The sequence below is a fragment of the Ambystoma mexicanum genome, chromosome 3p (assembly GCF_040938575.1).
Source record: "Ambystoma mexicanum isolate Mex_15411 chromosome 3p, UKY_AmexF1_1, whole genome shotgun sequence".
NCBI classification, from domain to species: domain Eukaryota; kingdom Metazoa; phylum Chordata; class Amphibia; order Caudata; family Ambystomatidae; genus Ambystoma; species Ambystoma mexicanum.
Window position 1 is genome coordinate 1251949290 of NC_090925.1, and position 10718 is coordinate 1251960007.

Here is a 10718-nt window from a genome sequence, read left to right on the forward strand (position 1 = left end):
CCCCAACATGCTGACTCCTGCATTAGGATCCCCCTGAGGCCCCTCGTCCTCGTCAGCACTGTGTTGGGCCGATGCTGCAACCTCGCCCACAGAACTGGTGGCTGCTTAGTGTGTGCCGTCCATGTCGCTTGCCACTGATGTAGGGTCATCCTCAGGAAGGGGTGTCTCCTGGGGGGCCGATTGTAGTATGTGGCCTGCCTTCCTAGCCGCAGCATCTCTCAGCAGGTGTGCCTTGCAGGCAAGGTTTCCTCCATCATGGTGCTCCAGGGTGACAGGGGCAGGTGGCTGCTCAGCCTGTGGTAGGGGATGTGTACCCTTTTGGGCACTGGTGTGTGCTCTGTCTCTCACTTTGGTAGCTGCTGCACCCCTGGATGTTGATGGCCTTGTGGCATCGTCCTCACACCTGGTCTTCCTTACAGGTGTTTTTGATAGTGCTACAGAATCATCGCCGTTGCAGTCTGAATTTGTGCCTGTGGGGGATAGAGGCATGGCACCATTAATGGGAGTACTTGCATCCTGCATGCATCTGTGTTAGTGCAGTTTTGGGCATGTGCTTCGTTGTGTGCTGTTTGGAGTGGCGGACATGATGCTTGCTGGTTTGGGGGGGTTGTTTTGGCATCCCTCAGGTGCAGCCATGATGTCCATGGTGTCTGTTGTCAGGCCTACAGGTGTGTTGTGGCTTGCGTGCTGTGTGCCATGTGCTGTTGGTTTGGGTATCAGGGGTGGCTTCGGTATTGGAGAGGCATGCAGCATGCATTTTGATGTGACAGTGGTGAGGCCAGCATCTCGGCAGGGATGTGTGTGTGTGCGCATGTATTTGTAGCTTGTGTATTCAAGTTGCAGGGATGTGGCGTTTGGGTTAGGAATGTGTGTGTGTGTGGATATTGGGCCATGCATTTGCTCTCATAGACTTTACATTTGGTGTACAACTTTGTACTTGGGATGTCAGGGGTGTGTGGGGTCTCCGTGGTGTCTCCTGTGGTGCGCATAGGGTCACTCACCGTCACCATCTGATGTTGGAACTCCATACTCCGCTTATCCGACTCCTTCAATCGCCTCCATGTCCATGACAGAGCTACATGTCTCCTCCCACCTGGCCAACTTGATGGGGGAGTTTGGACCGCCGCCGCCTGTCACCTGCCCCTGGCTGCTGTTAGCAGAAAGTATGTTCCTGATTCGCAGGCGCAGGTCATCCCATCTCTTCCTGCAATCCTTGACGGTGTGTGGTGTGGTTCCTACTGAACTGACCTTCGTTGCGACCTCCTCCCATATTTGTTTTTTACGCAATTGCGCTGCACATCTCAGGTCTGCACAGAATACCACGTCCGCCTGCTCCACAAGCGTGTCTGCGAGCATGTTAAGGTCATCGTCAGAGAAGCGTGGTTTATGCAGGTAAGCTGTTCCTTTCCTTGTAGCCTTCGACATGGCCTTCCAGCAGGGTTAGGGATATTCAGTGCACAGGTCCTGTCAGCCGAGGATTGCAATGGATTGTGTTTTTCATGATGGCCGCAAGTGCATTTCCCGTTCCGGCGCAATGATGTTGCTTCCGGTGGCGGTAATAGCGGACCCGGTAGTAGCGGTGTCGTTAGTAACGGTCCTGTTATTTAGGGGTACAACGATGGTGGTGGAGGTTTCAGCGCATTTCCTGAGGCCACTATAGGGGGGATTTAGGGACATTACCAGCATGGTGTTACGTCTGTTACCGGCATGCCAGTATGCGCGTGCACGCTCACTCGTAGTCAGGCGCTGATTACGGTGCCGGTGCTTGTGATGCTGGAAATGCATTGTAGGGACAGGGCCTCCCTGTCCTTGTTCTGTAGTGCTTTTTCATTTGTGTTCTGTATTGTTTTCTGCCCAGGAGTCCATGGGGGGCTCCTGGCAGTGCAGCTCTTCCTGTTTTTGGTTTGGTACACAGACCCATGGGATACCCTTATGGCACCTATGGGTGGGGGTACAACCCTGTGTCCCTAGTGTATGTTTTTGGGCCCCTGTTGGTGGACCAAAGAGCAGGGTATGGGGTGGTGGCAGCTCCATGCTGAATTTGACAGGTGCTCTGGGTAGCCTCCATTTTGGGATACCCAGGCCCTGCCATTGGAATCAGTTGATGCCTGATAGAAAACAAGATGGCCCCTGTGGCCTCTTGCTTTCTATTGCCTGTTACCTTGTTTTCCCAAAGTCCTGGGAAGCCCTGACTCTGTCCCTTCCCCCTGACTGGCTGTTGGGTGGAAGTTCCATATATGGTGTTGTTGTGAAGTCCAGTCCAGACTGGCTGGAGCCTTCCCAGTGACTGTATGTTGTGGGTCAACCCTGTGGGTGGGACCTGGGTGAATGGAGTGTGTGACCAATATGCACTTCATGATGTGGCTGTCTGGTTGAATGCAGTGTGTAGTGTTGAATGGCTGGGTACTTCGCTCAATCCACATTCCTTTTTGTGAGTGTCTGAGAGGGAGGAGGATGGCCTGAATGCTCTGTGTGCCTGATTGGCTGACTGAATGCCCTTCTGTATGATTGCCAGCCGAGTGTGACCCAGCAGTGTGGATGAGAGACAGAATAGTATATCTGGGGACCTCTCACCACTGAAAATTGTTCAGAAGCTGTGTCTACACTTGAAGAGTAACTGGAACTGCTGACCCTCGACGCCCAGCTGGAAGAAGAAGAAGAAGACTTGCTGTTGCATTTGCTTCGACCTGATCTGAAAGCTGCCGAATTCGAAGACTGATCCGAGAGAGGACCTGGTAAGGCGCCCTCTTCCCGTGCTCCGAGGGACCATCGAGCACCACTGACCTTCGCCGAAGCTCCCTGGAAGTCAGACCCTCGAAAGGCTGCCGACCGGAGACGGGGACCGCCGAGGAGATCGAAGTGAAGCACCCGGACTTCGCTGCCGCCGAAGTCCATTGCCGTCGACCAAGGTTTGCAGGTTTGTGTAAGCGCTGGAGGACCGTCAAAGCCGTGTAGCCCCAGAAGAGGGGACCGCTTGACGGCATGCCGCCGACGACCGGAGCCGCCAGCTTCTTTTCCTAAGAACATTTGAATCAAAGGAATCCCTTGTCCGCACCGACGACCGCTTCATCCTGCCGGAGAGAGTCAAGGCCGCCGACGTGCCGAGGAGAATCCACCGGGGTGGGTTTCCTGCCACCTGAAGGCCACAAAGACTTTGACGACTCAACGCCCTTTCTGGGCCACAGTTCTTCCGAAACTCTATGCGGTCCAGAACTATCAAACGCCGAGGTGCCCCGCACACCTCATCCTCGCAGAACATCGCTGACAAGCACCGCCTGGATGGACGCCCTGATCTTGGCACCCTCGAACTACTCGTCGACGGCAAGTTCACCTTCTTCGACGCCTCTCGACGATCCGTGGCTCCTGCTTTAAAGGGAGCCACTCAAGAAGGATCGCTCGACGCTTCTTCGAAGAACTCTGCTCCACCAGGTACATTGTGGGGGGGGGGTAAAAACATTATAGGAGAAAATAAGACTATTGATCAATATATGGACTGGGCTTGTGCTCTATCTTTATTTGACAGGTTGCCCAGGTGGGGGGGGGGATCTCCACACAGAACTGTGTCTATTGGTAGGGGCCAGTAATCTGCCTATTGTTTCAACCATCTTGCTTTCCTTCCTATTTCTATTGCTGGGTTCCTAGTTATTGATCTGTGTGACATTCTAACAGTATAGTTGATGCACTTTAATGAGATCTGATAATATTGGTGGTACAACTTTAGAATTGTATATATTTGCCATTGTTGATTTCTGAGTACAAAGTGAGTTATTGTGATAGTGTACATAACTTTGAATATTAATTATATAAAGACTGTTTTCAGTAATACAGTGTGTGGACATTCCTTTGTGGGGGATTGGGGACTACACTGTACTTAAGAACCAGCCTGCATCACCTCCTGAGAAGCTAGGCCTTGATTACTCGACTACGTTACCAATAATAGAGAATCTTGGCTGGGGTCCTCTGAGCCTCTCCTCTACCATATAGAGAGCGGAAGTACAGACCCCCCCCTCCAATCTTTACAGTGCTACATGGACAAATTCGTACCGGCATGCCTGTAATTGTCATTTCATACTGCCTACCTCGTAATGAGGCCCAATGACTCCAATGTCACTACTACACTAAGGCTTGGGAATACAATGCATGTGCATGCCTTGCACAGGTTCTCCTCCTTGTGGTGATACATTTTTGTCAGCAATAGAGCGATTGCTCCCCTTCTGTTAAATGCTTGGAGTGCTTTGCATGTGTAGAATAAACTCCCACACAACCAACTAAAGATCTATGTTCCAACCCACTGCAATTCAACATTGCATGTGATTCGACTGGTTGTATGAGCAAATCAGTGGTGTGAGTGAATACTGCTAGAGTCGCAGTTCAGCATTGGATGGGGCCTTCTTCACTCCGACACAGTGGCAGCTGTGAGGGGTCAGAAATGTGAGGCAGACAACTTTGGGAAGGTTTTTATTAACTGAAAAAGATTGGATAAACGCCTACCCTTACAATGATTTCCCTGCCTAAAATAAACTAAAGGAAAACACACTAACAAAAAGGTTTCTGTCCTTCACACTAATATACACAATAACCCAATAAGGACAAATATGGCAGTTTAACAACAAATATAATAGTACAAGTCACACCACAATAGCTGCTTCTTCTGTTAATCTTGTTATACTCCCCTTCACCAGATTCAAGCAGGTCTTTCTTTAAATGTTTAAAAAGGATAAGGAAATCCTGTATCACACCAAAAAGTTACACTTCAGTTCTTTTTCTAATCCAACTTGACATCATAAAGTTCCAATTTTGATTCCAAGGATGGTTTACAATTGTTTAACAACGCTTTCCTCTTTCCACTTGTAGTCAAGGTCTTGAGCCAGAGAGCTTCTTGTCTTAACAATGAATGTTTCAAAACTTCATTAACTTCAAAACAAATGTCTTTGTCAGGATAGTTTGGCACCACTTCATCGTAAGCTTTACCCCACCACAGTACTTAATGAGTTTCCACCTAGTTAACTCTCATGCCAGGTTTAACCAATTCTACAACAAACTGCTCCATTGTATTCCTGGCAGAACAGAACCACTGGTTACAAATGATCTTGGTCTGGTATACTCTCCTTCTAGCTAAGAGTGTTCTGTGCGGGTATACTCTCCTGCATGAACAGTATCTATTGCCACAAAGTTCTAGGGCCTAGTATACTCCTTTGCCAGATCCAACTACTACCGCTAAGTACTTCTGTGGGAAGGGTCAACTCCAAAGGTTTTAACAATGCCTTCTGCTTCACACAATTAGGATTAGAATTTTCTTCAAGGGATACAAGAATCACTCTGGTGCTTTTTATTACACCTGAGTGTTTGCCACATACAAGACAGGCAATTTCTCCCGGGGACTTGGCAGGCACCGTGGATTGGGAGCGTGTGTGTCAATTACCAGCATGTTGTGAGGGAAGCAGTTCGGAATAAGCTTGAGGGATAGATTGTATCTACATCGGTTTACGGGGGCGGTGAATGTGCAAGCGTGAAACTGACTAATAGGCTGAGTTGTTGTCTGCGCATGCGCATTCGCACAGGTTTGTGGGGATGGTAGTTTGTTGTACGGCAATGGCGCAAAACATTCCTCTATTCAGATCGCTGCTCTTGCAGGTTGAGTAGCTTGTGTATGCGAGTGTGGCATGGGAGGGCCATCACTGAAGACACAATGCAGGTTTGTGCTCGCTATAGTGCTACCGCTTGAGAAAGAGCTGCTGTTGCTCCAGGAAACAAGTCTGTGTTTAGCAAAAGCATCATTGTGTGTGTCTGCAGACTTGTCTTTCATTGTAGCAACAGACACAGTTGATAAGGGGAACCTCTCGCAAACAAATGCAGATTTGAGGAAGCTACTGGGGGGGCAGAGGGATAACAGAATGGCAGTAGATGCACTCATAAGTGTAGGCATCTGCACAATGGGACTAAGGGTACAAATTGAGCTGGGTTTACAGTCTATAAGTAATATACGTTTATCAATCATATCTCTTTTGTGTGTGAAGCATGTGGTGAACAGGTAATTGCAATACAAATGAATCGCTGATTTTTCCTCTGTGTCTAAGGCAAATTTGAGGGATGTGCTGGGTGAGTCAGGGGAATCATTGTGTGGTAATACAAGCGGCCATATGGCAATATATTATCCTTAGCATTCATGAATAAACATTTAGCTTCAGCATAACATTCTAGGGGATATCAGTCTTCATGCATCGTTCCAGAGTTCAGCACCGGTTGCTTAGCATGCGTAACATTGCGTTCAATGCAGCTCGAGACCGGCGGTCCGCAGGCTTTGGCTGCTTCAAGCTGGTTCACCAGCCAATCATGGTGCTGCAGGCCCAGGGCAGCCTGGTGTGCACCAAGCCACAGTGGTGGCCATCTTGGATGTTTCTGAAAGGCCTCTGAAATCAGTGCTTCATCCGGGCAGATGGGGTTGCAGGTCTCCCTGTAAAGAAGACCTGCAACCCCCTACTGCACAGTAGAAGGGTCCACACAACAGTAGCAAGCAAGGTAGGTAGACAGAGACTACACATAGATGACTAGGAACACTGGATTTCCCACACCCAGACAGCCAGTTCCTCTCTCTCAACTGCCCCAATGGTACTTTTAGAACTTAGAGGCACCCATGTTCCACTGGACCCATGATCCTCTGACATCACACCATCTGGAGGCACACACATTACCACAGACAACACCATTTGGTAACTGTCAACCTTGCCATAACATTATCAAAGGTAATCAAATTAGGCACCGCTATGCAGGCAAACACATTTTTCTGAAACATTCAGCGAACTGCGATACACAAAATGTGATATACGGGATTAGAAGCCCTTATGGCATTTATTAAGTGGGTCTGACATAAAAGGAAAGCGAAAATCCGATGGACAGAGCACAAGTCTAAAGTTTGTTAAAATAATGAGAAATCACCAGTGGCAGTATATTGTTTGCAGAACAGACACACTGTTGTACAATCGCAATGTATTGTATTAGAACATGTGAAGTTACCCAGGAGAGGGGGGGCATTTACAACAGCTACTAGAGAAGAGGGAGGTATTTTAGATTAAGAAATTGGAAACGTTTGATCGGAAGGGATTAAATATGGAGCGAGTTTATCTTGTTACATTTGAGACAGTAAGGATTACAGGACAGAAGTAGGAGGATGTCTCAAGAAACATTGTCAATGGAATATGTTACCATTAGTATTAAAGCGAACGGGGGAGAAATTATTGTGATGTGAAATGATAAAATTGACACTATTGATGGAATATCTGGCGAGGTATGTAATAATGTGGAAACAAATCAAAAGATACATTTGAGAATTACTGATACTGTACACTATTGAGAGAGTGAAGTGATTAGATGAATATATTTGGGTGAAAGAAAAGAAGTTTGACAATGTATATTTACATTCTGGGAATAACAGAGATATATTCTAACAACATCCTGTAGTGGAACACAGGATTTACGTAAATTACTTAATGTGTTACCTGTCACACAAATCACGCTAATGACATCACACATACTGGGTACGTCTTTACAAACGGATACAGCAAGGAGATCACTATGAGGAGTGTGAGAAAGAGACTTGCTGCTTTTCTTGATGAAGGTAGAACTCGAGTGGCCTCAGTGCAGGTGTTGGAGGTGAGTTAAGAAGTGGAGAGATGGGGGAGTTAGTCCGTAATTGGAGAAATGGATACATGATGATATGTTTTTTCGCATACAGTTGTACGGTGAGGAAGAGCGGCTGGAAACAGCATTTGGAGTTGAAGAAAGAGTGAATAGCTGCAACAGAAGTCAAATAAGTGAGATAGTTAATTTACACAAACAGAAAGGATAATGATACAATGTTTTATTTATATTATTACAGACTGAAAAGGATTCACTGCCAGACCAGTGATATCAGGAGATAAGGTCAGTTGTTAAGTTAGTTACATGAAGTGGCTTATGAAAAGAAGTGGTACATTTAAAAAATAAAAAAATAAGATTTGATTTACTAATCATGAAAGGAAAGCAGATCAGAACCTATTCTGATGAAGGGTGAGAATATGACACGCGAAAAAATGGCGTTGAACAGAATAACAAGAAACTGCTGTTCAGTGAATCTGTGAAAAATGTATAAGAGAAATTGAGGAATCACGGAACTGCAGAGAATAAATAGAGTGATATTGTTTTATTAAAAAGTGACCGTGTGATAATCATAATATAATAAGGATGAGAAAGTGAGTCAATTGTGCCATAAGGAGAATTGGATTTACAATTAAAAATGATGTGGAAATGTGATAATAAAGATAAGTTTGGTGTGTTATTGAGTTAAGACTGAACAATAATAATGATGAGATATATTGTTTGCAGATGAATTCTACAAAACCAGGAGAACTTCTCCACACTTTAATCACCTCCTCTCTCTGGCTGTGGCACCTGAGCTCCTGGCAGCAATAAGAGATGTTTGTGTCAATACAGCCTCACAGCAGAGTCCACCGTCTACCAGCCTTGGATGCAACCTAACCAGTCCCGCACATCCTTTATCTGATAATTGCTCTGATAAGAATCGAGCGTAAAATACTTGTTTTAAACTCGAACATTGTGACTGTTGTACAGACACTTGTTGGGACAAGCTGGGCGTATATTATAAAAAAAACAGGACTGTATCCCAAAATCAGTGCGTCAAGTCAAATTATCCCATGTTACACTATGAACTGCTGCACCCCAATCTGTTTGAATCCGCGTTCCTAAACTAGTCCCGATGCCCTCGAGCCCCCCTGGGAACAGAGCTGGTGGAGCATGCACAGACCCCAGCCGCCTACCCGAGTGAAGGACTGGTGGAGGTTATTAAAATCCAACTGCAGCAGGTTACCGACGAGGGGCCTGGACGGGGGACCTGGGAGGGCGGTGTTCCAGCTCTTCCTGCGCTTCAGGAAGTCCAGGCAGAGGAGGAAGGTGGCGAGAAAGAGGCCGAGAAGCGGGAGGCTGCTACAGCAGGAGGCCAGTAGGGCTCCGGGAACAGACAGCAGCGCCATGCCCGTCTTTCTTATCTCATTTTCCTCGGCCGCTGTACTATGAGCTACTTCTTCTTCTTGCTGTGCACTATGAACTCCTCTCACGCGCACGCAGTGGGTACCGGCCACTCCCACTGCCCTTTCCGTGCTTTGCACTCCGCCCTCTCCCTTCCATTCCGCTTCGTCACGCTGGCTCTTTCCGTTGCTTTCTCTTCCTTGCCTTTCTCCCTGTTAGTCTTTCTTTTCCGGGAGTTGGGGATGTCGTGTGTCATTCTCGTCCCGGATTACCGTCCTCCCCTAATCGCTCTTTTACCGGTATACTCTCTCCCCTCCCCCTTTCACTATTTATCATTTCCATTTGCTTAAGCTCTTCCTGTTTCTGCCCGGCTCTCTCTGTCTTTTTACCACTCTCTCTCGCCTTAGTCTTGTCTTGGCCTTGTGCAATTCTGTGCTGATGGTTTGGCGGGTATTTAACAACCTAGTTGTACAGCAAATGTCCAAGGTGTGTTGTACAGCAAATGTCCAAGGTGTGTATTTATTTGATTTCCTTTGCAACTAATTTGAAAAAGCGATGCAAATGTGTAGAGTGTGGAACATTCGAATCTACTAAATGCTCACATTTATGTGGGGAAAAGCAACCAAATGTTTCTTCATTACCAGACCACAGGTCCTAGGGCCATCTAATGTTCAGGTGACAAACCTATAGGGCAATGGCCGAACGCAAAATGCAAGTGTGGGCCAGTTTTTTGTGTCAACGTGGGATGCTTTTTTGGCTAGTGAGGGCCAGTTTGATGAGTTACTTCACAATGCGGCTAGTCTTTTTGACCATTGTTAATGATTAAATATTCTTTAAAATGCACAATTTGCAATACATTTCATCAAAAAACTACCCCTTGGGTACGACTGTCTGTCACAAAACAGTCTGTCACAAAAGGAATGACTTGTCATTTGCAAATGTGGGCCACTTTTTCATTTGTGCCTGAGACAATTGTATGCCCCAGTCCGATACTGCTGATTTTATGACATTGCAGTACTGTCAATATATTTGTCACGTTGATGTCGCCATTGACTCTGGGAGGCGGGTTGTTGGGGAATGGAAATGGAAGTGACAGGGAGGGGGCAGAGTTAAGTTGGCATTGAATAAAGAAGGACGTTCCTGATACTACTCCGTGTTCGTGTTATTTGTGATGCGCCATGCACGTCCTCCGGCCTACCCACGGCCGTAACACTGGAAACGAGGCGGGCGGCCTGCAGTACGCGGCTGCGCCTTGGAACGAAGCGAAGGCGGTCGCCTGGAGGTGACATGCACCAGCAAGGAGCGGGAGCACACTGTACCGCAACAGTGTGATCAGGAGGACGGGAAGCCGGCCCTAGTCTCTGCGGGTAGCACAGTCCCAGCCCGGGCCACAGTGGTGATCGCAACACGGCAGGAGTCGCATGCCATGATAAGAAGGCAGCAGGGGGCTGAAACTTCACCAAGGCCGCAGCAGTGATTCAGGGCAGCGGCACGTGATGTCCCGAGGAGCGGTGAGCTCCAGAACGTAGTGAGTGATAACGAGGCCCGCCCACTCAAATAGACACACAGCAGATGGTGCTCGTGCCTTATAAAGGCGGCCATCGTGCTTACAAGGGAGTGCAGACTCAGTCAAGGCCCCAGGAGAAGGCAGGAGGCCTCACCCCATGGACTATCACAGCAGATGGTGCTCGTGCCTT

At 47.5% G+C, this 10718-nt stretch overlaps 1 protein-coding gene across 2 annotated transcripts in view; it reads right to left on the reverse strand.

Annotated features, from left to right (window-relative positions):
• Positions 1–9190, reverse strand: part of LOC138581414 (cytochrome P450 2D15-like) — a 703698-nt gene extending 694508 nt beyond the window's left edge. The window contains exon 1 of one of the 2 annotated variants that reach the window (XM_069652729.1): positions 8814–9186. In XM_069652729.1, coding sequence (XP_069508830.1) covers positions 8814–9026 — 213 coding nt within the window. In that variant the 5' untranslated portion in view covers positions 9027–9186. Of the gene's footprint in view, positions 1–8813 lie in introns of both variants that reach the window. The other variant, XM_069652730.1, reaches the window with a different exon arrangement.
• Between the last annotated feature and the right edge of the window lie 1528 nt (positions 9191–10718).